General features: G+C 38.9%; 1 protein-coding gene across 5 annotated transcripts in view; it reads right to left on the bottom strand.

Moving 5' to 3' along the window:
- Positions 1 to 7,411: 7,411 nt before the first annotated feature.
- Nost (Nostrin) overlaps positions 7,412 to 27,568 on the bottom strand; it is a 486,512-nt gene continuing 466,355 nt past the window's right edge. For all 5 annotated transcript variants that reach the window (XM_067155829.2, XM_068229908.1, XM_068229904.1 and 2 more), the window contains 4 exons: positions 26,257 to 26,409; positions 22,581 to 22,692; positions 11,396 to 11,557; positions 7,412 to 8,231 (listed from right to left, as the gene is read on the bottom strand). In XM_067155829.2, coding sequence (XP_067011930.2) covers positions 8,125 to 8,231; positions 11,396 to 11,557; positions 22,581 to 22,692; positions 26,257 to 26,409 — 534 coding nt within the window. In that variant the 3' untranslated portion in view covers positions 7,412 to 8,124. The remainder of the gene's footprint in view (positions 8,232 to 11,395; positions 11,558 to 22,580; positions 22,693 to 26,256; positions 26,410 to 27,568) is intronic.

Here is a 27,568-nt window from a genome sequence, read left to right as displayed (position 1 = left end):
TGGCGGGAAGTAGCTGGGGTGTTGGATAACTTTCTTCTTAAGCATGCCATTCCTCTGGCTCATAAATTTTCTGATACTACTGGTACGTAACAAACTGGTCCATCATACCATTCGACCCATTTAATCCCTACTCAGGCACTCATTGGAATGAGCCGTGTGTATATTTAACGGAATAATGGCTGAGGAGTGCTCGCGGCTGTCTGTGGCCTGGTCATTCCAGCACTGGAACTTTGGACTGTTAATCGGCACTGTAGTACTGTTCGTTAAAAGTGAGAAAATGTGCGGTTCTTCATTTGAGCGAGTTTTATATGATAACATTCTTTTAATCCCTACATTCCTACCGACGTTTTTGTAATGGCCTAAGTTAACTGCAGTTAAGAAAACCACAAAGACAGTCTTTCTGAGAATCCCGTAGCGAAGCACGGGTAAATCACCTAGTATACACTTATATATACATTATTTACACAAATTGACCTCGCTTCTTGCAAAAATCTTATGTCTTCAATGTTAAACTATAGATGTGCTTAGTTTTAATTTTACAGTTAAATATTTTCTTCAGCTTATTCCCGTTATGCTGGATGCCGTTCCTGATGCCACGTGAATTTTGAGATGGACTCCGTGTGGGTGGGGGCAGTAGAATAAATGTGGCTTGGTGTAGGTTCCCTAAGAACCCAGACTGTCGGGCCCTGTGGACGAAGGTAGTTAAGAGAAAGAACTTGACACCTGGTGTTAAAGTGTCATTTGTACGGAGCACTTAGCCCTGACCAAGTGAATAATACATACTTACCCGGGCTGAAACTGGGAGAATGCCTTACCGAACGTATTCCCTGCCTATCCCAGCTACTTACAGCCATCAGCACGTAAGGTAATTATCACTTGAGGCCTTAAGATAGTGGCTGTTATGCTTTGTTGTTCTGTTTGGATGACATTCTAAGAAATAATGGTTTGCAGAAAAGGAAGGAACCACAATCCAGGGATGTTGATACATTCAAGCCAAGTAATATCGTATTGAAGAAGGCTACCAGTGCAAAACGTGAGGACATTTCTTATTTTATTACAAGAAGAGCTTTGAACAAGTTGGACTATGATTGCAGTGCTTGTTTTTGTCAATTTGTGGTCTGTGAGCAGCTTTAGTTTGATGAAAAGTATAGTTTTATATGGTACAATTTTATGTTCAGTGTAGTATGTTATAGTTAAGTGCTTTGTGCTTGAATAGGAAGAAAACATAGTTAGTTGCAACCGCATTCTCCCTCATTCAGTAGTGCACAGTTGTGCTGAATGTGCTTCGCCATCCTGTGAAATGGGCCCACTTTCTCCACAGGCTAGCTGTGGTGAGAGGCCACTGCATTACTCTTTTCAGCTCCCTGAGGAAGTCCCTTCATGGTCCTTGTCTTTCTTTGGCCGATAACTTTATTACTCCTCTTAAAACAGTAATCGCCACCACCTCTCAATCCTAGATCAACTGGGATTCAAACCTCAGTCCTCTGGGAGGGAAGCCAACAGCTAAGCCACCGAGCTGATCGTGCCCCAGTACAGTTACATACAAGATAAAAAGGAAATCATAATTCAGAGGAACACAGAACAAGCCATAAAGGATGTCAAAGGGGAATTTGGTAAAGGAATGACAATGCAAGGAGACGAAATCAAAACTCTGATATTTGCCGATGATATTATTTTATCTGAGTCTGGAGAAACTGCTGTGGTATAGACAGTCTTGGTGAAGGAGTACATCTAAAACGAAGGTAACGGAGTGCAGTCAAAGTTAGCTGATGCAGGAAAGTAGGTGAATATTGTTACTAACCATGGCAGAAGTAAAGAGAACATAAAATGCTGGAAGGTCTTTCTTAACAGAAGAAATTTGCCCACTTCAAACATTGATATAAGATTAGAAAGAATTTTATGAAAATCTTGTCTGGAGCCTGGCATTGTATGGAAGTGAAACATGGATAACTAGCTCAGAAAGAAAGAATAAAAGCTTTTTGAAATGTGGTGTTACAGAAGAATGCTGAAGGTGAGATGGGTAGATGGAATCACAAATGAAGAGATACTGAATCAAATTGGTAAGAAGAGAACAATTTGGAGAAATTTGACGAGAAGAACATAAAGAATGATAGGGCACATCTTAAGAGACCCAGGACTTGTTCAGTTGGTTTTTGAGGGCTGTGAGCTTGCATCCGGGAGATAGTGGGTTCCAACCCTACTGTTGGCAGCCCTGAAGATGGTTTTCTGTGGTTTCCCATTTTCACACCAAGCAAATGCTGAGGCTGTACCTTAAGGCCACGGCCACTTCCTTCCAACTAAAATACATTAAAGACTGAACCACTCATCAGTAAAAAACACAGTGGATGGGATGTACACTTACCTGGATACCTCTCAATTTTTGTTGACAGGGTAGCTTCTTGTGATGCAGGCCAGGCCGAAGGTGTTCTCTGTGACGATTCCCCTTCAGCGATGTTATGTGTTAAGTGGTGGATCGTCCCAAAAGTATTTCTGCTGATGTATTTTACTTCTTTTGACCAAACAACATAATAGACTGTGCTATGGGGCACTTCTTCAAAATATCCACATCCACAACTTATATTGGGTTTTGGACATCATCTTGCCCAAAGTTGTCACGTACAATTAGGTACAATTACACATTGCACCGAAGTACCTAATTACTCTGTAACATTGTAAGGCATTCTTTCCTTAGTCGTCACAATGTCAGTAAACACAAGGATTGGTCAAATGGATATTGAATGTGGGGTCTGGTAAATTATGAGTGATAACAATGAACACCTACAGTAGTTGTCAGTTTCTGTACTTACCGCTGCATACAATGCTAGACTGCGTATCCTTTATAGTTATGTTATACCGTGTCAAAGTAGACCTCGGTAGAAATGAGCGCCCTAGTCGCTTGTTGACACACATTTACAGAATGGAGAAGGCCCGTGGTTGGCTATTCGCATACTCGGCACAAACAGTACGCAGCGTATGAATTTGACGCGTGCATAAGTTTTTTCGACTGACATTAACCTACAAACCCACACAAGTTGAGTCTGCCAGACAATAGAGTCTGTGTTGTATCGTTAAGTGATCATGTCGATGTTTGTGCCTGAAAAAGAACATTTCCTATCCCATTGTCGCCATAAGACCTATCTGTGTCAGTGCGACGTAAAGCCACTGGCAAAAAAGTTTTTGAGGGAAGTGTAGGCGGTAAAAATGACGGGTAGACCAATGTATGATACAGTAGTAGTTGCAAACAATTCAAAGAAATAACATTCAGTTTTTAATTACCTGCAATTGTGAATCATATTTTGTCTATTTTTGAATATTTGCATTTTTTTGTGCTGTGTTATGACAGATTAAACAAAAATGCAAACTACTACTACTACTACTACTACTACTACTACTACTACTTCTTCCTACTTTCCTTGACTTTGAACATCATTATGTCCAATCAGTTCCTTGAACGTAGTACTGGCAGATGGAAGTCCCTTGAAAATGACATGTTTTCTTTACCACAAAAACTGGTAAAAACTTATGCATACACCTGGTAGCTGTAGGCCTATGACACTGCTTGCCACACAATGGAGGGATAATGCTGTTGAGATCTCTCAAAATTTCTCATGAGAAACAGTTCCTGTGCTCTCGAGAAATCTCAAGTCTCTTGTCTCAGACTGCCCATCACTAGCATTAACATCCCAACCACCGAGAGAGTTGGCTGTTTGGTTAGGGGCGTGCAGCTGTGAGCTTTCATTCAGGAGATAGTGGGTTCGAACCCCACTGTCGGCAACCATGAAGATGGTTTTCCGTGGTTTCCCATTTTCACACCGGGCAAATACTGGGGCTGTACCTTAAGGCCACGGCTGCTTCCTTCCCACTCCTACCCCTTTCCTTTCCCATCATCACCATAGGACCTAACTGTGTTGCTGCGAATTTTAAAAGGATGGCATTTCTGCATCAGTCGTGTCCACAGTAACAAGGAAATGCACTTTTTAATTTTCTGTAATTTGTGTCTGTCTGTCTGTCTGTATGTATGTATGTATGTATGTACACGCATCACAAGAAAACGGCGGAAGAGAATTTAATGAAAATCGGTATGCAAAGTCGCTACAATCTAGGCTATAAATAATTTTATTCACGCTGAATGAAATGGTAGTTTAGGGGAAGGCCTAAAATTTAATTCTCAAATATTTATGTTAATAGTGGTTGTATCTTAATGAAAATGGGTATACAAAGTCAGGGAATAAATCAATATAATGTAGGCCATAAATAATTTTTATTCACGCTGAGTGAAATGGTACTTTAGGGGAAGGCCTAAAATTTAATTCTCATATAATCATGTTATTAGTGGTCGTATCGATATAAATACTACTTAACGAAATTTATATAGTACTGTATTACATTTCCAATCATTTATGTCTTATACGGCTATTATCACAGAGATATTCATGAATTTGGATTTTTGTTACTAAGTCCATATCAGCTTCGAGTCACGAGAAAATGGGTAAACAGAATTTAGTGAAAATCGGTATGTAAAGTCTGAGAATAAGGAACCACAGTCTACTCTATAAATAATTTTATAAGACGCCCTAATATCACAGAATCAAAAGAAAACTGAATGTGAAGGCCTACAATATAGAAAGCTCATAAAATTGATCATTGATCAACAATAACATTATATTGACCATTGTTTGTTGTGATGTGCTGTGTCTCTCCTGTTGCCACTCATCTCTGATAGATAGGATTACTGCTACATACAGAGTTTTTTTCTTTAATTTGCCTTACGTCACACCGACATAGATAGGTCTATAATAATAATGTTATTTGTTTTACGTCCCACTAACTACTTTTTTTAAGGTCTTCGGAGACGCCGAGGTGCCGGAATTTGGTCCCGCAGGAGTTCTTTAACGTGCCAGTAAATCTACCGACACAGGGCTGTCGTATTTGAGCACCTTCAAATACCACCGGACTGAGCCAGGATCGAACCTGCCAAGTTGGGGTTAGAAGGCCAGCGCCTTAACCGTCTGAGCCACTCAGCCCGGCATAGATAGGTCTTATGGCGACGATGGGTTAGGAAAGGGCTAGGAGTGTGAAGGAAGCGGCCTTGGCCTTAATGAAGGTACAGCCAAAGCATTTGCCTGGTGTGAAAATGGGAAACCACGGAATACCATCTTCAGGGCTGCCGACAGTGGGGTTTGAATCCCCTATTTTCCGGACGCAAGCTCACAGCTGTGCGCCCCTCGAGTGCAACAGTCTGCCTGAATATTGGCGGGAAGTAGCTGGGAGTTAGAAAACTTTCTTCTTTAGCATGCATTAAAGCTATTCAATCTCTACTCTGAGGCACTGGTTGGAATGAGTAGAGTGCAGATTTAACGGAATAAAGGCAGAGGAGTGTTAATGGCTGTCTGTGGCCTGGTCATTCCAGCTCTGGAACTTTGGACTGTTAGATTGGCATCATAGTACTGTTCGTTAAAAGTGAGAAAATGTGCGGTTTTTCATTTGATCGAGTATTTTATGTGACAAAATTGCTTTTAATCGCTACTTTCCTACTGACGTATTTGTAATAACCTATGTTGACTTCAGTTAGGAAAACCACAGTCAGTCTTTCTGAAAATCCCATAGCGAAGCACGGGTACATCAGCTAGGTGTATAGTAACATCCAAACCTGCTGGAGCTGGCAGAGGGAAACTGATGTGCAAATTAAACTGGAACTTGAAATGGCCTATGTATATCGTGAAAAGAACAGATTGCAGGAGCTTCCAGGAGTTTCTGTTCATCACCTTTCCTTTATCTCTAGCATATACAGCTATGTAATTCACAGGAAACTGGGCTGTAGGGTTGTTCCTAGTTAGACTTATCCAACTAGACCACAGTTCTTAGGAGCCTGAATGGAAGAAAGGTAATGAGACACTAGCAATGAGGACAGGAATACAACAGAGAAAAGAATAATTTCCCATCCTGAAGTACAGTGCATTTGTTTATGGGTGGGGCCAAGAGAAACCTCGCTAGCCACGGGCGGGCTTGAGAACCGCCAGTCAAGGTCGAGAAGGTGGCAGTTGTCAGCCAGCCAGTTGTGCAGCGCATGTGAAACGCAGTGCTTAGAAATGCAGCAGGCTAAACACATGCTTGAACAGAGAGTTTTCATTTTCACATGTAGAGAAGAACGCGGATAATTTGCAATGAAATATGTGTGCTCCAGTTCCGGGTAGAGAAACTGTTAGAAGACTAAAAAACTAAGGACAGGAGGATTGCTAAATGCTTCAATTCCTAAGCAAAAGCGAAGACTATTGACGGAGGACAAAATTGGTGAATTAAACGATGTCATAACTGTGTGGCAACAGACAGACATCACTTCCAACATTGCCTGTAACAAGGTTAAGTGTTGCAAGTTGTCCACTTCATGACCGTATCGATGAGTATAATCAACAAGTATAATTAAAGAACCACCTAATCGATACTTTATTTTTTGCGTTGGACAAAATTAAATATACATTATCACTCACAGAACATGTTTCGACCACTTAGTGGTCATCATCAGCTGTATAAGGAAAATTTAGATGAAAAATATTGGACAATAAGCACAAGCGTTAATCTTTAGGTTATGGAAAAAATATTTGCTGTGTTGATTGTTTGATTGGTAAAAGTTCTTTGGTATCTTCTCTGTTATAAAATGGCGGTCATCTGGTTAGGGCAGCTTGCCTCACGTTATCATATCTTGGAAAGATGTCGCAGAATTACTGCTAAGTCTCCCTCCTCCCTCAAATGACGTACTAGATGATGACACAACTCCACTTCCCGTTTCTTCTGTGGATTGCACGAACAATCAAACCGTGTCACATCGCTACAACACTAGGTCGTGCACAAAGACAGATCCCCAAGGCAGCGCGGAATAAACATTTTCCAAGATAACGTAAGGCAAGCTGCCCTAACCAGATGACCGCCATTTTATAACAGAGAAGATACCAGAGAACTTTTACCAATCAAACAATCAACACAGCAAATATTTTTTCCATAACCTAAAGATTAACGCTTGTGCTTATTGTCCAATATTTTTCTTCTAAATTTTCCTTACACAGCTGATGATGACCACTAAGTGGTCGAAACATGTTCTGTGAGTGATAATGTATATTTAATTTTGCCCAACGCAAAAAATAAAGTATCGATTAGGTGGTTCATTTATTATACTTGTTGATTAAGGTTAAGTGCTGCATAAATTAATTAATCATTATTAAATGTGTCTTGGTAGCACTGTAATACAGACAGTGGAAGCAAACAGGTGGCTGATTCCCGCCCGCGAGTGGCTAGTGCCAGGCAAGGGACATTTCTCCCGGCCCCACCCGTAAGCGAATGCACTGTAGATTGTTACTCCTTGTGTTATGGATTCCATTTCTTTGGTAACAGATCAAATGCAGCAAAAAAACAGAACTGAATTATATTTTATTTACACTATTACTGGTAAGCCTGAAAATGGGTGTATCAACATCTCACATTAATGAATTATGCTAATATAAGCTGAGCATAAAAAATGTCTTTGGATACATTCACTTACACACAACTGAAAATACTATTTTACATGGAACTCTATCACACTGTGCCTCTTGCCGAACCAGCTACTTCAGTATCTCTCAGATAAGAGCATTTCTGGATTTGAGTCCTGAACAAGATAAAACCATATTTCTGAACAAATATTAAAAACAACATGTAGGTATCATCAATTCTCCAGTTCAGAAATGCAGATATGGGAATTGTGGAGCCTTCTCCCTAAATTCTTGCTGTCATTTCACCATCATATTCCTCAGAAATAGTAGAAACAATGGACTCTTGCTGTTTGGTAAACTTTTATGAGTCTTCAGATTGTATGTTTGCTGTCGAATATGTTCAGTAAATATGTAATGCTCATAATTGTGCGTACAAAAGAACTAGCAGAGAACTATTAAAGCTCAAGAACTGTGCAAAAGGCACACACTCACATTCACAATCTCTCAATTTCTTTGGATTATATGTACACTTCACTTTACAGCGGCTTTGATGCAATATTTATATCGAAGGAATACAATATTCATCTGGAGTGGGGAGAGCAGAAGCACTTGGACTGTCGCTGTCCGTTTGCGAGGACAGAGCCAAATGCCTAACGAGGCGCTACTTGAGCTCTTCGACGTACGTCGCCGGGAAGATCCCCACCACTCCGTTGAGTTCTCCCAGCCACCAGCCGTCCGCCTGCTTGTCGTGTATGTTGATGACATCACCTGTAACAATTGTTGGTGGAATGAGTATGGTATGAAAATAAAGTGATGTCAGCAGGCAAGAAACCTAAGAGAAATGAATGTCAAGTTGTGGATACAAAGTTGTAACAGGGTAGATCATGTGTTCTCCCAGAATGGTAATATAGTATGCGAGATTGAATCACGGTGCAGCAAAGCTAAGGCAGTGAGCTCGCAGTTGCGATCAACAGTATTCTGTAAAAAGAAATTCACCTCCTGGATGAAACTATCTTTACACCGGTCTGTTTTCAGACTGACTTTGCTTTACATGAGTGAAAGCTGGGTGGACGCTTGATGTATTATTCATAAGTTAGAATTAACAGAGATGAAATAGGTTACCTGGAGAACAATACTCAGTCATGGAGAGTAAGAGAAGTAGAAGGAAACCAAGAGACTCAGTTTCTAATGTTATAAAAATAAGAGGTATAGAACTAAACAAAGCCCCAGTGTTGGTTACAAATAGAGGATTGTGGAGACGTTTAGTAAATTTCAGAGGCCTGCAGACTGAATGCTGAAAGGCATAATAGTATGCATATAATGATGTATGTATGTATGTATGTATGTATGAACTACATGTGAGACATTCAAATTTTATTGCAATCCAAAGAAGGATTCATTAACTGTCTGCCTGACAGATGGTGAGGAAATTAGATGCATTTCATAAGAAACTCAACAGATGCCAGAAGCTTATGTTTTCTGTGGTGGTGGTGGTGGTGATTACTGTTTTAAGAGGAAGTGCAACTAGACCAACATCCTGTTAACAGGAGGTTTTTTTTAAAGGCTTCTGTGAATGCATTTGGTTTAACTTCAGGCATATTTATATCTCTCTACTTCAAAGTACTATCTGTGAATTAAAATGGCGTTTGTTTATTTGGATGAAATGAAACCGAGCAACTTCTTTTTGAAGACGCATGTAGCGTGAGAGTCCAACATTTGTTGTGTTTCTCTACTGGCTCAGATATGGAGTGAGATGAATCTTTGTCAAAGTAGATTAGTTAAATGGCTGATGATGACCCAACTGTCAGGTCAAAACTGGTCCTATGTGTACGAATATATAGATGTGCCAACTATTACGGATTAACTGTAATTATTATAAATTTCACCTCACGATTACGGCATTGTGGTCAAAAGGGAAAATATTAGGAAAAAGTAACAATACCCCGAACAAATAATTCTCTAGAGGGAAAAGGGAAGGAGGAAAAATTAATCCTTTCAAGCATTACTGCTCAACCCTCCTCATTTCAACGCTTGTGAGTTGGCAAGGATACTTCGATCGCCACTGCCCTTTGCTACCCGTGAGCGTTGTGAAATTCATTGTGATTGAAGGAGCTTCACTCTGCTCTTCTCTACTTATAAAACCTGAAGTAATGTTGTATTTGCAGTATTAAGTGTGCTTTACAGTACCACAGAAAGAGTTTTCAATGTTGCTAGGAAAAATCAGAGGGAATTCAAGCCTACTTAAGCACATTGCACTGGAATCGCTTATGGTTCAAAAGGCGAAAATGCCATCAGAGGAGGATGGATATTTAAGAAAATCCACTCTGAAAAGCAGCTGTTGGGTGAGAAACAAGCTACAAAGAACGTTTTGTGACAGAACTAACTGGTAATGTGCAAATTTTATGGTATAATATGGAATATTTTAAAACAGATTGCTGTCTGAAAGGGCTAAGGTTGTGTCATTATTAAGAAGGTAGGAGGATACTTTGGATTTTACTCGAAAATTTTATGGGGAATGGCGGGGGGGGATATTAATGAAAACCTACTTCAAAGGTTGGCACCTCTGAATATATATAAAATACAAAAGCTTTGTTATAATGAATGTACTTTTTGCCACGAGTGGATGTATGCATATCCCTTAGTCCTGTTTGCTGATACAGGGTCAAGGAGGAGGCGAGTTGAAACTATATGGCACAGTTTTATGGCTTGATTTCTTTATATAATCTGTTTACTATCAAGGGTTGGTTTTTCCCCCCGGACTCCGTGAGGGATCCAACCTCTACCGCCTCAAGTGCAGTGTCCTGAAGTGTGGGCCTTAAGGTAGGTACCATCCCAGCATTTGCCTGAGGAGAAGAAGGAAACCACGGAAAACCACTTTGAGGATGGCTGAGGTGGGAATTGAACCCTCCTGAACTCAGTTGACCTCCCAAGGCTGAGTGGACCCTGTTCCAGTCCTCGTACCACACCACGGAGACTTATGGCTTGATACCCTTCCTCTGTACCAGAGTGTAAGAACCCTTGTCTCAAATAAGGAAGTGTAGAGAGATAATGTACAAAACGTGTTATGCACCCATATTGACTTGTGTGGCTGGGACCTGGACAATAACAAGTAGGGGGGACAGTAAGAATTCAAGGCAGAGAGATGAAATACCAAAGAAGTGTGATAGCAAAGACAGGTTGAGAAATAAAGATGTGAGAGAGGAGGTTGGAATGAAAAACCTAAATGAGAGAATTGGTAGGAATAAAGTAAGATGGTTTGGACATGTAAAGAGGGTGGAGGACCAAAACAGATGATGGAGATGAAGTTCGAGGGAAAGAGAATGTGAGGGAGACTTGGAACAAGGTGGATGGATTCAGTAAAGAGGAGTGCAAGGAGAAGAAACCTTGACTGGGGTAAAGTGATAGAAGAGAAAGGTGGAGAAGTGCCATAAATGCTCCAATAAGAGGAGAGGATGACAATGATGCCAACCTACAATGAAATCAATCTTCAGCCAAGCAAGTGCCTGTGCGGTTTGGGTCACACAGCTACGAGCCTGCACAACTCAAAATAAAAGATGATCTGCCTATTCACCTACAATATTTTGTTTTGAATTGTTAGTGCAATAGTGCTACTAAGCGAAGAAATAAAGATGCGTCTGCTGCTACAGAAATGGGCAAACTGTTGAATCATTGACGCTTGCCGGTCCCAGGGTTAAAGAACAGAAGAGAGATCAAGGAAACATTGAATGCGAACGCTGCGGATCCTGAAAGAAAGTGCATAAAACTACAACGTATAGCGACGTGATGTCAGATGTTATTGTGTTCACCAAGAGACTTCATTATTCTAAACCCCTCTTTATAACGATAACTCCTCGTGCAACAATAATCATTCTGTCTGCGTAGTATCATATCCAGGTTTCATTGTGTTCTATTCATTAAGCCAAACATCTCACCTGGATGCAGATTGAGCTCGTCGTAAAGATTGGCAGCATATTCGTACAATGCCTTGCACCTGCCTGTACTCGTCACTGTTGTTTCACTACATTCGGAGATTACAGGGTAGGTCATGACACTACTTTGGTAGTCCTTCTCGCTGCCTTGACTCGAGAACTCATCTGAAACAGAAATTTACAATTATTAGACAAAATACAATGTACAATGGTTGTTTGACAAACTGGAACACTGGGTTATATGTTTATTACTAATTTATTTTTATTTATTGTAAAAAATAGGCTGCTGGTGATATCAAGAGGACAAAGACAAGGGAAAGGCAGTGTGAAAATTGGTGGGCAAAGCCTTGAAATTGTGAATTAATGCAGAATACAAGGCAGGACTTGGAGATTAACAAGAGGGTGCAACAGGGCAATGCATTCTACCAGAGTGTGAGAAACCTTGTCTGGAGTAAGGAAGTGTAAAGATATACAGTAAAACCTTGTTAATTCGAAGTCGTTGGGACTCAAAAATCGGACTTCAAATTACGTGATTTCGAATTAACCGCCAATTCGCAATTCAGAAGTACCAACCCTCGCCGCGTTACAAAATATTCTAAGGCCCGTTACTGCATGCAGTTAACCTTGATTCACAGTTTATACCTTTCCAATGCTACGAAAAGAGAACTATTTCCAAAATGTATCCAAGAAGGTGCATTTACAGTATTCAAATTATGCACTTGGATATCTGACAAACATAACCTCACGCAACGAAAGAAAGAAAGAATGAGCACGATTCAAAGACGAGCAGAAATCTATGCTGGCTTCCATGTGCAAGTGCTTTACTTATTGGATTACTATACTGTATGCATTTTAGATGCCTTGTATTTACACAGGAAGTACCCGATGCCTTTAAAATCTAACTTTCTTATGACTATCCTTGTACGATTTCCCGCCATGGCACTTCTCGTTCTTTACTTGCCGGTGTGCAAATGCATTATTTTTTGGATTTCTGTACTGTTTGCACTTTTAGATGCTTTGTACTGGCATGGAAAGTGCCCGACACACTTAAAACATTGTGGATTATCGAACTTTCCTATGACGAGGGGATAAAGTTTATCAAATTATAATAATTAAAGAACCACCTTTCCAATACACAAAATCCTTATATTTAGGATGAAATCGTTTAATCACAAATTGGACATGTTTCACTTAACTTTGTGAGCATCATCAGCAATAGTTAACATAAATCACTGGTGGGTCAGGGCCCTGATCCTGGTGTATATCACAAAAGAATGTCTAATATACATTGATAAAATATATAAATTTAACACTTTAAAATAATCAATAAGATTAGTTATGTCTATTAAAACAAAATTTATCATTAAAATTGTTTAAAATGTGGAACGGAATGGATGGCTTAAAAGTTAAAAATAGTATATGGTAATTAGATGTTCTTAAAAATCGTTGTTCAATATATCTATGCTCGATTGCATTAAACTGTTCATGATAAAATCAGTTTTTCATATCAGGGTGAGTTCTTATTATAAACTATATTGCTGTTTTTAAAAAATAAAGATGATGAGAAACGCTAAAATCGCACACGATGGTTGAAAAACGAAGTTCACTGGTGATAAAATGTCGTCTAGATCGGCGTAAATTAGCCTTTATGGGACTCCTTGCGTTGTAATTTCAGCCGTTATTTTGTGCAGTAATGTGTTGAAATTGTTCTTCTAACGGAGAATTGCTGATCTATTATATGGAATTGATCGGATGTATCCTGAAAAAGAAAAAAGGTGGGAGGGGAAATATGAGTGTCGTCTATTGGAAAAAATTTTAAAGAGTGTAGCACTTTAAGGAGATGATAACGGAAAGCACTTACCTGTGTGTGAACTGGTCCCTTAGTTGTTTACTTAGGTTTGATGGTAACGGGCTTACTGCTGCGTGTGTTATACGAATGCGGTCGTGGAAACGGGGAAGGGAGGCGGGGCATTGCGCGAGTTATCAGCCAATGGGGAGGATGCAATGGTAGGAAGCGTTGTGGGTGTGGCTACTGTTGCTGCTGTTGCTACGGGAGGATTAAAAGCATGTTTATAATGGAAAATCTTCAGGAAATTATTAGCATTAATACCGAATTTAGCAATTAATTTGGGGATTTGCTCAATTATGGGACTGTTAATATCCGATACCTCATTTAAATTGCTATCCTTATTGAAGTATTGGTCCAAGGAAATATAAACATTTTCATACCCGGTCATTAGACTGCTTTTATTTACGTATTTGAGTATTTGCATATCTTGATCGACAGTACTGAAGTTATGCCCTGTGTCTCTCATATGAATACTCATAGCAGAATGCTTTCTGTGTTTCAGGGCATTATAATGTTCTAAATATCTTATTCGAAATCTGCGGCCAGTTTGCCCTATATAAGAAAAATTGCACTGTGTGCATTTGAGTCTATATATTCTCGAGTTTGAGTATTTGTCGTAAATTGTATTGACGGAATTAGAATTGAAAAAGATATTACGGTTGGTGTTATAGGTTCGGTATGCGATGTTAATATTATGCTTATTTAATGGTTTAGTGACATTATGAATAGCTGGGTTGGTGAAAGTAAAAGTAGCGAAATTTGTTCTTTTGGTTTTTTCGGGAACTAGTGTAGTTGAATTCTTTAGTTTAATTTTACCTATGATTCTAGTGATCATTTCAGGTTTAAAATCATTCGTCATGGCTAGTTCTTTGATGAAGCGTATTTCTTTATCTCGATTAGCTTTAGAAAGGGGAATGTTCATGGCCCTGTGAATCAAGCTGTAAAATGTAGCTTGCTTATGGGAGTGAGGGTGCAAGGATTCGCTTTTTATTGTTATGGGGGCGGAAGATGGTTTCCTGTAAATTTGGTAAGTGAACTCATCTTTATCTCTAGTCGAGGTTAAATCTAGAAAGTTTAAGGAGTTGTTGATCTCGTCCTCTTTAGTAAACTGAATACTAGGGTTAAGGTTGTTAAGAAGCCTGAGTACGTTGTCACTATTATTCAATTGTTTATCTATGATAACGAATGTATCATCCATAAATCTCAGCCATAGATTTACGCCGTTAATTTTATCAATTATTAATTTGGTTTCCATATCGTCCATAAAGATATTGGCCAGAATGCCGTAAATTGGGTCGCCCATTGCTAATCCTTTTTGATGATATATTTTATTATTAAATGTGAAATAGTTATTGTTAAGTACAAATTTCAATAAATTAATAAAATCGTCTATTTCGTATCTGCTTAGATTGTTTTGTTTCATAAGGTTAGATTTTACGATTTTAATTGTGTCAAATACGGGGATGTTCGAATACATGTTAGTGATGTCATAAGATACCATAACGTGATTATCTGTTAGTTTGAATGTGGACAATTTGTTACAGAATTCTACGGAATTCTTTATGTAGGCTTTATTGTTGAATTTATAATGCTTATACAGGAAACGATGCAAAAATTTTGAAACGTTATATGTGGGACTATTTTTACAATTTATAATGGGGCGCATTGGAATCTCTTATTTATGTATTTTTGGTAAAGCTCTGGCTGTGGGTAATTTAGGGTTCAATATGGTAAGTTTTTGTTGTTCGCACTCTTGTAAAAGAAAAGAAGACTTCTTTAACAGGTTCTTAAGGTCTCTTTGGATTTTTAAAGTGGGGTCTTTTTCCACTATATTATAAGTTTCAACGGAAAAGAAGTTTTCGATTTTGCTAATGTATTCATCTTTATTCATTAGTACCGTTGTGGGACCTTTGTCTGCTTTTGTGACTATAATATTGTTATAATATTGTTGTTATTGATTTTGCACTTAAGTTCGGTTATCTGTTTGTTAAAGTTTGATATTGACTTAGAATTCAATTCTTTAACTAAAGAGGGGAGATTCTTCCTTACTTCGTATTTCACGTCATTTCGATGTTCGATTGGGAGTTTTAAAATACTAGATTCAGCTTCGGCAATATTGGTAATGAGGTCGTCAGACTTATTGGAGTTGGGCCAGTTGAATTTCATGCCTTTATTCAAGAGGTCCATTTCACTGCTAGAAAGTGTGGTATTAGATAGATTGATTGTGGAGGGAATGTTATTTAACTGAGGTGTATGTGAGTTATTCATTCTGTGAGAGTTGACGGATTTTGTTTGTGAATCTTTGAGGAGTTTTAGTTTTTTCTCCAAAACTGATTGCTTATTGCAGCTGATACTTTTTCGTTAACGAATTTAGAATAGGAGTCCCATTCTAATGGAGGTATGCTTGAAGAAATCTCTAAATGTGCATTATAGAGCTGTACATTCAAAAATGCCTTTTTCTTATAGTGTAATTTGATTTCGTTTTTCAACCAAATGTCATTGACTTTCTTTTGAGTATTCAGCAAACTGGAAGAAAAATTATTTTTCCTTTGTGAGCTTCTTAAGAATTTTGGGATTAGATTATTCTTTAAACATTCTTTTAGAAATATAATATCCCTAGATATTTTATTGACCTTCACCTTGAGATTAAGAAATCTATTCTTCGAGTTTGCCTGGTTGGCTGTAACATTACAATTTATAAATCTCTTTTTTTTTTTTTTTTTTTTTTTTTTTTTTTTTTCAACCAATAAAGTTTCTCGCTTCCATGTGCATTGCAACGCACTACAATGACCCCCCTACCCTTGTATGATTCCCCCAGCTGAAACTTTCTCCTTTAAAACCATAAGACCGTTGGGCTCGCATTAAAAGAAAGCAATGCAGTTTCATCGGCAATGACAATGTTGTTCGGTGCCTACGAATTTATTATATGAGCCATGCTTTCTCGTCAAATGTCGGCATCGCCAGTGTTCGCAGATTCTGTTTTTCCGCACACTGCCTGTTGCGTGATATTACGGCGTTCCTTAAAAGGTTGAATACAAAATAATTCAGATTTCATTCAACTTAGCAATCGTGAAGCACAATGTAGACGCACCGAAGTGAGTGTAAGTGCGTAAAGCTACCCCTCCACGTTCCGGAACACGCGTTCTATTACCGGTATGACGCGGATAAATTTTGAGTTGAAATTACTCTGTAACATACTATTGTTTCGAATTAAAAGTCTCAATTTCGGTAATGGGGCCGACATTGTACTTCGAATTACGAATTATCCCTATTTCGAATTAAACAATTTAAATAACATGCAAAACTGTATCTCATGTTTCCGGGAACGAGAGCTTCGAATTAGGCGGGATTTTGAATTAACCGATTTCGAATTATCGAGGTTCTACTGTATAGAAAATGTATTATGCACCCATATTGACCTATACAGCTCAGATCTGGAAAATGACAGGTGGAGAGGACAGTAGAATTCAAGCCAGTGAAATGAAATACCTAACAAGTACGATAGGCAAGACAGGTTGAGAAACAAAGATGTGAAAAAGGAGGTCGGAATGTAGAACCTAAATGAGAGAATTGATAGTAAACTAAGATGGTTTGTACATGTAAAGAGGATGAAGGAGGAAAGAATGATGGAGATGAAGTTTGAGAGAGAGAGAGAGGGAGACCTAGAACAAGGTGCAAGGTGGATAAAGAGTGCAAGAAGAGAACTGGACTGGGACAAAATGATGGAAGAGGAGCTCGATAAAGGGAAATGAGGGTGATGATGATATATTTACAATACAAACCCACTGGGACTGCAGGTACCACAGGCAGATAACATGGAATATATAGCTAATTGTGGTTTAGGTTAGAAATGACAAAATTGTTGTTATTGATGTAAAGCAAATACAGTTGAATCTCCGATAACTCGAACCTCCATTACTTGAATTTTCAGTATCTCGAAGTAACTTAAATTTGCTGGCTGTTTGTCCTATTCTTCCTGTGTATTCATTTCTCCATTACCCTAAATTTGGTTACACGAATTTCTCGATTTCTCGAAACAAACATCTCCTCTCTTGAAGCAAAAAATACTCTGTAACTTGAATTTTGTGCAACGCTGACTGTGCAATACGGCATTTGTCGTTTGTGAGGAACAGTTAACAAGTAAAGAAAGGGTTACAGTGATGCTGGGAGTTGATATGACGGGAACCAAAAAACTAAAACTTCTAGTGATCGGGTGTGAATTAATTACCGGTTACGTATGAAAGCAACCCCCCAAGTCACGGATGACAAGCACCATTTACGAATCTCCACTGCATGGTATTGATGAGAAGTTTCAACGTGAAGGACGGAGAGCGTAACAGTAACAAACAGAAGAGACTAACGGATCCTTTCCAAAGATGTTAACCGAGCTTTGTTTCTTGTTTCACTACAGTATGTAATATATCCTGTCTTATAAAAAAAAGCTATAATAAGGGTAACAATTGAAGTGATGCTGTAAAATAGTTTGTTTATATATTTTTAAATACTGTTCAAAATAATGTATTCAGTACAAGCCTTTGCTCCGTCAGATCGCCATCTGATTCAGTTATGTGCTATACGTGCTCAAAAACAGTATTCTCTATATCTCGAAATTTTGATGACTCGAAATAAAATTTACCTCCCGAGGTGATTTGAGATATCGAGGTTCCACTGTATTTAATTACTGTTAATTCAAATTGTATATCATAGAAGAGAAAGGATCCACCTAATCAATACAAGTTTATTGTAAATCATCATTGATTAGGTGGATCCTTTCTCTTCTATGACATATGATAACTATCAATACGGAAAAATGAAACTAATAAATCAAGAAGTAATTCAAATTGTCTTATAAAAATGGAACTGGTCATCTGTGTGAGAAATACATTTAACACAGTCTTTATCACCTTCTTCACGTCTTTCGATTGTAAAACTTCAAAACATTGTCGTCGTGTGTTACTTTCTCCTCCTCGTTTCCGTTCAACCACCTCATAACATCTTGGTTCACAAGCTCAACAACAGGAAGACTGTTTGCTAGAACCACAAGTTCGTTAATTTCATTATAGGATCGCAGTTTGCAACAGTCGGCTGTTTTCCAATTGTAACCAGTTTCTGCCGTGATGTTTACCAGGGGTAGTGTTTGATCCTTTTCCAAAATCTGTACAGATATTCAAGAAGAGAATAAACAGCAACAGAGAAAATAAATGAAGTGTTAGAGGGCATTCGACTGGTGCAGGTTATTGTAAATAAAAAAATGTGTATGAATAAATTAATTCCATCCCCTGGTCTAAGGAGTTTGGACAGCCAAAGTAGGGGACTGCCTGTAGGGGTAAAGTACAGTGGGGACTTCGAGGGCCCTGGGACCGCTACGGTAGCTGTGAAGGCCCTTCAGGAACTCTGAAAAGTGGTGGCAAAAGGGGCTCTGGTTAAGACGCAGCAGGTCGTTATGCTACTTAGGATCCAGAAGGGGTAAAAAAAAAAAAAATAGTAAATAAATAAATGCAATGTAAATATTAATGTTATACCAGTTTTATAGTATCATTTGAAGCAATTCCACATACTGTATATCAGTTGACTATATTTGTAAGTGGTACAGGAGATATAATTAGAATTTTGTAAACAATATAAATTTATTAAGGATGAGCTGTGTGTTTAATAGAAAACATTGTTAGCGTAAATTGTATAATATTGTATTATAGGAAAAATTTTCTTCTCTTGTTAATTTAATATTTAGTGCTTGTCAATAATGTATTTTAGTGTACCATTTGCCACCGAGGTAGACACCTCATTTGCAAATAAAGAGATTTTGATTTGATTTGATTTGATTTGATTTGATTTGATTTGATTTGATTTGATGTTATCCCATGTGTCAGCTACCCAATACAGTGTCCTGTGATGTTCGTGCCTTCAGAATTTCAGAAACATCTTTCACGTCTTCCAAATAATGCAGAACTTTTTAGTGGATTGTAAAGAATTTTACTGTTAATTTCATTAATTATGTTGAGGAAACAACTCTCTCAGTTTTCATGGAACCTTGGATAAGGAGGATTATATTATAATCATCATCATCATCATCATCATCATCAGGTACGGTTGTTTACAAGCTTCTTCCAGTTTGACCTGTCCATCTTAAGTTTATGTTCTACTTTAGGCTGCTAACTTAAATCACGATTTGCAAGGTCTTTGAAAATTTGCTTTTCCCAACCATCACGAAATCTCCCTCTGGGCCTTTTACTAACAACATTCGTTTCATACTTATATATGTTCTTGGGGTCGCAATTCAAACCAGTGGCGTATTCTGAGGGTTACCAAGGCTATCGGTGAAACCCAAACCTCAATGAGAACAACAGAAATCTAAAGCACATTATAATGTAAGCATCTGACACATTGTTCTATTTACAAAACTTGAAAGCAATGAGAGAAAATGTTGCACGTATTTCTGAGAGCAAGGCATCGGAGAGCGATCTTGCAGCCCTTCTCCTCTTGACCCACCTCACATGCGACTTGCGGGGACCGGCAGGGATAGGTGTGCTAGGCTTTGCTCTGTCAGATCTCCACTGCTGGCGAACAACCATGCATTCCTCATCGTATGTACTTCCTCACTTCATACTTCTGACTTAATTATACAGATTGCAGAGTGCTGGTATTTCACAACCGTTTACATCTACATCCTTGCAGGGAGACATTTCAGGGCTGCTTTTACAGGAGTAATAGAGTTTTCTTTTTATAGGTAGATCAGCTAAAATGAAATGCAATCTTCCTAGCCTAGTGTTCTCTTTTGTTGGTTGGAATCGAACTCGCGATCACGGGTCGGACACCGCCACATATCTCCCGAGGAAGCTAATAAACCAATGAACAATGGGTATGACCGCTGATAATGATGTAAAATTCAAAAAATGTATTTAATAATAATAATGCATGACATCTGTATAGACTGAGTATGAAATGAATAGCGAAGACATCATAAACACCCAGCCCCCAAGCCAGGGGATTTAACAGTACAAGGGGGTTGATTCTGAGAATTGAACCGGGGCTATTGGATCAAATGGTAGTGGTGATTATTGTTTAAAGAGGAAGTACAACTAGGCAACCATCCTCTATATAACTCTAATCAGTGAGAAAAATGGAAGGGATCCGATAATTCAAAAAATGGAAGTATTGGCCAAAGAAAGACAATGGCCAGAAAGGGCGTAAAAATGGAAGACTCCCTGGGCCTCAGAAACCTAACAGCGTTGGGGTCAGAAAAGAACAAGACTTGATCAAGGGAGGTCGGATAGAATGGATGAAAGTGAAGAGCCTGACACAAGTGGAAGCAATGCCAGGACCCAGCTAAGCACCCCGTGGTCACCAATCCACGCTCCCAAGTAGAGAGCCCCTGGGGCCCCTTTTAGTTGCCTCTTATGACAGACAGGGGATACTGTGGGTGCTACTCTACCATCCCCACCCACAGGGGGACATGGGACCAAAAGCAAGCATTCTATCCATTTAGTCACAAAGTGTGACTTTAATTTGCTAAACCCTCAGATACCACTTCCACAGATCAGGTGTTGAGTATTGACAGTAGCAGAGGCCAGGGCAGTAGCTTGTGAAGCAGCCTTGACAGCACAGCAGACTAATCCGTTGGCTATTGGCTGCAGCTCAAAATGCTTAAAGCTTGACGTTCACTAAACCAACCGTTGAAAAGGAATAACCTAAGTCTAGTAGTAGCCCACGTCTTGATCCCAGCATACGCCACTGATTTTAACCATCTTCTGATGTACCATACCATCGTAATCTGCTTAATTCTAAGGTCTCCAACAGACTCTTGTCCAATTCAAGTTGTTGCCAGATATTTTCATTCCTTATTTTGTCTCTCCTCTTCTTTTGAAGATAAAAATGAAGGAACTTCATTTCGGTGGCTTGTAGGTGATTTTTCACATGTCTAGTCAGTTTTGCTGTTTCCATTCTATATGTCATAATTGAACCCATACTAACCTATGCAGCTGGATCGTGGACTACAACAAAACCAAAGGAGAGTAGAATACAGGCAGCAGAGATGAAATTCCTAAGAGGTATCGAGGGCAAGGATAGAATTAGAAATGAAGAGATAAGGAAAAGGACAGGAATCTTGAAACTTCAAGACAGGATAGAAACAACAAAGTTAAAGATGAGAATGGGATAAGAGAGTGTGCCAAAAAAATCTTTTTCAGAGAAGTTAACAGGAAAGAGACCACGAGGAAGACCCCGAAAGAGATGGACAGAATCAGTGTGGGAGTGGATAGAGAAGAGGGGAGGAAAACCAGAAGATGTACTTAAAAAAGGAGAAGAGTGATGGAGAGACAGGCAGTGATGGAGGTCCTTGATTCAGAACCCAACCCAGGAAGCTGGAAACCGAAAATGAAGATGATTATGTCACAATTGGTACAGGATGTGTTTTGTACAGTGTGGTTCGACTCTGCATAATTCGACCATGACGCGGGACCAGATATGTACACTATGTATATGTTAGCACTTGAACTGTTAAATACTGTTTAGTCAGTTAGGTGGTGAAACTGGACTATCAGTGTTTCTTTACAAGGCGAACAGTTTTTGTGCTATGCAGTTAAAATTTGCTATCAGTCTGCATAGTCGTTACATTGACTTTAGAAGATTAGACAAAGGCGGATCTCTACAAAAAATTACGTATGAAGTTGGGTGTGGGCATTACTATGATTTAAGGACTTAAAAAAGAACTAGAAACTCTCAAAATTACTGTTTTTAAGGAGGAAGGATTTAGAAATTGTAAAACATTGACAAAGTGTCACTCTGAACAGTTAGATTACAATTAGCGAGTGTGGTGTCTCACGGGAAAGAAGAAAAGGAACTCTATTGCCTGGCCCCATTATCAAAGAAAAGATTGGAAGGAGAAAATTTTCATTTTGCAGTGAGTGCAGAAGCCTGGTTGCATCACTGGAAACATTGTTATGGTATTTGAAATGTGTTTTCAGATGAGAAGCTATCAGCTGATGATGTAGCTTGAAGCCCCCCTATTTTTTTTTTTTCAATTTGAAAAATTGTTAAGAAATATGACATAACCTTTTATTAAGTGTATAACATTGATGAATCAGGCCTGAACTGTACAGTATTACAGTAAACGCTATTGCTCCGACCTTTCTTGTGTTCTGACCATGCCCTTCACCCCGAAGATGATTGGTGTTAACGAGGTTCTGCTATAGTAACATTACTGGCCAAGACAACATATCAAGCTAGAAAGAAAGGATATGCAGTGTTACTCTTTACTCTCGGCATTTTTAACGTTGTTCTATTGTGAATATTTTCCAGGTCATCTCACAGTTTGTCTCATTTACTTATTAGTTTCCTTACCAAAGTCACTGTCAGGTTGTACAGAATTGCCATCCCCAGCGCCACGATCCGTCCAGTCAGGAGAGTCGCCAGCCAGTTGATCCAACGACTCCTTACGTACCCATGGTGGCACCTGAAACACATGATAACATGCAGCATGTAGCATGTTCTTACTTCACTGACTAGCAGTAGGAGTCGCTGTTTTGTTGCGAGTGATGGAAAGGAGTTGAGAAAGGAAAACCAACTGAGATGGTCTGGACATGTAAAGAGGGTGAAGGAGGAAAGAAGAAATGTAGGAACACATGAAGCGATCCTGATTTTATGTCTGATCTTAGAGGATCGAATTTAAAAAGACAAGTGTACGTACATGGCATTTGAAAATCTAGAAAAGCCATTCAATAATGTTGATTGGACCAAGCTATCTGAGATTATGAACGTGATTGGGGTTAGACACTGAGAAAGAAGAATTATTTGCAATCTGTACAAAAATCAGTCTGCAGTGAGAAAAGTCTAAGACTATGAGAAAGCAGCTGAAATCCAGAAAAGAGTGAGGCGAGTGTGCAGTTTGTCCCCTCTCCTTTTCAATATTTTTATAGAGCAGGTAATCATCGTCATCATCATTTCCCTTTATCCAGCTGGTAGCCAGGTAGGGGAAATATGGGTCCTCTCCACTTTCTTTGGTCTTTCCACCACTCCTCCTCCAACACTGTGTCCCATTCCAGGTTTCTTTCTATAATACTGCATTGGATTGTGTCCTTCCATCTCAGTCGTGGTCGTCCACGGCCTCTCCTTCCTTGCAATTGCATTTCAATCACCTTTTTTGGCATTCTTTCGTTACTCATTCGCTTCATGTGCCCTTTCTATTCTATCATTAATTTTTTCCACTCCAATTTCTTCCCAGATTTTCTCATTCCTTATTTTGTCTCTTCTACTCTTCTGTATCATACTCCTCAAGAACTTCATTTCGGCTGCCTGTATTCGACTCTCATCCTTCTTTGTCATTGCCCAAGTTTCTGCTCCGTAAATTGCTATGGGCACATAATACATGTTGTACATAATAAATAAAATCAAAAAGGAATGACAATCCAAGGAGAGGAAATCAAAACTCTGAGATTTGCTGGTTGTATTGTTATTCTGAGTCTGGAGAATATCTGCAGGCATTGCTGAATGGTGTGGACGGAGTCTTGGTGAAGGAGTACAAGATGAAAATAAACAAGTCCAAAACAAAAGTAATGGAGTGCAACTATTCAATACATTTCTGCCATTTATTAATGGTCTGTTTAAAAGTTACATAGTTGTTTAAAATACCTTGGACATGTTTCGACCTGTCTTAAGAGGTCATCATCAGCAAAATAACAAAGAAGAAAGAAATACAATAAAAACACTGGAGTTCATGTTGAAATGTACATAGCTTCAATATTAAAAATATATTCAACAAGTACAATGGAAAAATGTTAAAAATGTACATGGATTGAAACTTGGACAAAATAAGTTGATAGCGTGGGTTCAAGCGTATTTAGTACAATATTACCTGGCATGGAGGAAATACTTAAAAAACTAGTGCAGATTTTGTTCTAATCTAGCGTATTTCTGGAAAACGGAGTGAAGTTATAAAAGATCCATTGTGTTGCATCACAGAGAACATAAAGACAGCCAGGATCTGAAAGTGGAAATAAAAAGCCGAGTATGAGAACGAAAAAATGAGGTAGAGGTTAAAGATAGCATTAGGAGTCGCAAAATATTCCTCCAGCCCTATGCTTGTGTAGATCAGGTCGGGTTGCTGTTGACCTCCACACTGACAGGCAACCGTTCCAATGTTGCGTTGGGTGGGAGAAACGGTGGGTGAGGGGAGGGAGAGTGAGTGGAAGTACAGACCCGTAATGTGTGTTGTGATAGATTTAATTGAGCTTTGCTTGAAATCTTTCTCGGTTATTGTGTCAATCAGGATGTTTGTTTTTTCTTGGATTTCATTAAGATTATGGATGGGATTTGATTTTTGATCAATGTTTATGTAAATGTTTTCAAAAATGTTTAATAAAGTTTCCTTTTTGGTTATATATAGGATATTTAGATCTTTATCTATGGTGGAGAATGAGTGATCATGATCTTTCATGTGTTCACTCATAGCGGAACATCTTTTGTATTTAGCTGCATTAACATGTTCTTTGTAGTCGATATGAAAGTTTCGCCCAGGTTGTCTGATATAGCTGGCGTTGCACTGGTTACACGTCAATTTGTAGACCCCTGTTTGCAAATGTTTGTCGGATTTGTTAAGTGTGTTTGTGTTATATAAAAGTTTAGAAGTAGTGTTGTTGGTCCTAAAGGTGACATTGAGGTATCTTTTTTCCTGTTTTTTAATGTTGGAGATTTGGTATACGTTATTGCTGTTGAAAGTGAAGGTGACAAAGTCAGTATTCTCTTTCTTTTGTTTTTTTAAGTGTGGCGGTAGGTTTATTTTTTATCTTATTGAGAATTCTGTCAACGAAATTACTGTTGAACCTACAGTAGGTGTGCTAAAGTGTGACAGTATTAATTTCTCTCTTATAAGCTTTCTTAGACATGGGAATGTTCAAGGCTCTATATATCATGCTATAAAAAGAGGCCTTTTTGTGGGAGCCAGGGTGCAGTGAATCTTGTCTGATCTTGTTGGCTGTGTGGGTGGGTTTTCTGAAGATTTTAGATGGTTGTCGCTTCTACTAATTTTAAGATCTAGAAAATTTAAGGATCTATCTGTTTCAGATTCAACTGTAAATTTTATGTAGGGGTCACAAGTATTTAGCTTATTGAGGAGGGTTGTACTGTCAGTGATACACTGATCAATAATGGTGAAAATGTTGTCTATGTATCTCAACCAATGGAATATACCTGGTAAATTATTGAGTATCTTGGTTTACTTGCTTTACGTTGCACCGACACGGATAGGTCTCATAATGACGATGGGACAGGGAAGGGCTGGGAGTGGGAAGGAAGCGGCCGTGGCCTTAATAAACGTACAGCCCCAGCATTTGCCTGATGTGAAAATGGGAAACCATGGAAAACCATTTTCAGGGCTGCAGACAGTGGGGTTCAAACCCACTATCTCTCGAATACTGTATACTGGCCGCACTTAAGCGACTGCAGCTATCGAGCTCAGTATGTAGCCTTCTGATTTTTCAAGGACAACACATTAGAACAAGAACATAACTGACTGTAAGATTGAAATATACAAACAATGCAGATACTTAGAAAAGAATGTCACTGTTGAAAGTGTCATTGTTGACCAAATTACATTTACCTGAGGATACAATTTTCCCTTGGTTGATGTGAATGCAAGAAACATAGAAAACAACACTATAAACAAATATGTCATGGACTATGAAGAGGGCAGTTCATTGAACCCATACTGATTTTTTTTATCAAGTGTACAATATAACAAACAAAATGATAAAACTGTGGTCTTAAACACTAGTCAAGGAACAGTAACTGTGAACATTTTAAAGGAAAATATCAGTGATGTATGAAGTTGTGGGTTCAGCGGACAGCCCTCTTTGGAGTCCTAGGGTTGATTCACATCTATGGAAATACGAGGATAACAGTACGGAGTTATGAGGGAAATTTCCATCATTGCAAGGCAATTCACATTACTATTTTGTGACTTATCATAATTTTGGCCACGATTTGAACATGTTTGACAGTACAATAACAGAAGTTGGCTCACCTTCAATATACTCTGTTGTAAACCTTGCCGGTCACGTGTCACCTGGATATGCGATGCGAGAGGGTGACTTCCACGAGCTCGTCCATCCAGCTCTGCGAGTGCACTTTGAACTTTATACCGAGCAGCCTCCAGGTACGTCAGCATGGACCGCATCTAGAAGTTGTAATCATCACTTGAATTTCTTATACTGGATGAGATTATTATGATATAGAAGTCAAGTTCTCTATAGATGATTTATAAATTTATTTGAATGGATATAAAAAAGTTTTGTTAATGATCTAGTCTTGTTGAAGGAAGACATCCTCATGGTGTGGAAGATAATTGTATCTTAACAGGCTGTGAGCCAAGACCAAAGTACCCTCTACTTCAGTTATCGAACTACTGTGTGTAAAAGAAAGTGCTGTTTTAGCGACTATTTTGAATACAGGATGACCCAAAAGTCTGTTAACATTTGACAAGGCAGTACTTCACAGAATATCGGAGGTAGAGAATTGACACACATGATTTGTATGACATGGGGTTTTATTGACACCGAAATATAGTAAACAAAATGACCACGGATGGCACTTCATATGATACACAAGCAATAATTAGCATAACAATCGAGGTTTAACAAAGACAGTGTTCTCTATAACACATACTCAACATGTCAGTTGTCATTCATCAACTATACCTGTAATCGAGAGAACAGCACTGTACAGCACATCTGTAGGTATGGGGTGAAATTACCGTCGGGTGTTGTCTTTAGCATGTGTAATGAGGTTGGACAATCGGGGTAGACTTGCGACTTCTTGTGTACTTTATTTTGCTGTCAATAAAAACACATGTCTGTCGGCAGCCCTGAAAATCGTTTTCCATGGTTTCCCATTTTCACACCAGGAAAATGCTGGGGCTGTACCTTAACCCTTTCCGCTCGTGTGTCGACCTGAAGTCGACAGCCGTCATTCAGCGTTATAGCTCGTGTGTCGACACAATGTTTCGCCACTCGTTGCTAGGTTACCTGGAATGCCAGGGCATTTGTACTTCGTCTCGTAAGTGTTGGTCCCTTCCGGAAACTGAAATAAACCAAATGGGTGTGTTTTAGTTTCTCTTTGCTTGGCAAAATTGCTCCGTTTCCTTGACAATGGAAAGCAGTCGTGAGAAGCAACATGGCGGCGCACAGTCTGACCGAAGCTGAGATTCTTGCGTCTATTTCGGCTGATTTTTTTATAGTGACCATGAAAGTGATGAAAATTTTGAATCTGGCGATGAAAGTGATATATCTATTAGTGATTCAAATGGCGATATTGATATCAGCATCGCAAGAAATTAT

The sequence above is a fragment of the Anabrus simplex genome, chromosome 1 (assembly GCF_040414725.1).
Source record: "Anabrus simplex isolate iqAnaSimp1 chromosome 1, ASM4041472v1, whole genome shotgun sequence".
Lineage (NCBI taxonomy): Eukaryota > Metazoa > Arthropoda > Insecta > Orthoptera > Tettigoniidae > Anabrus > Anabrus simplex.
Note: the sequence above shows the minus strand (reverse complement) of the source record. Positions and strands in the feature narration are given on the sequence as shown.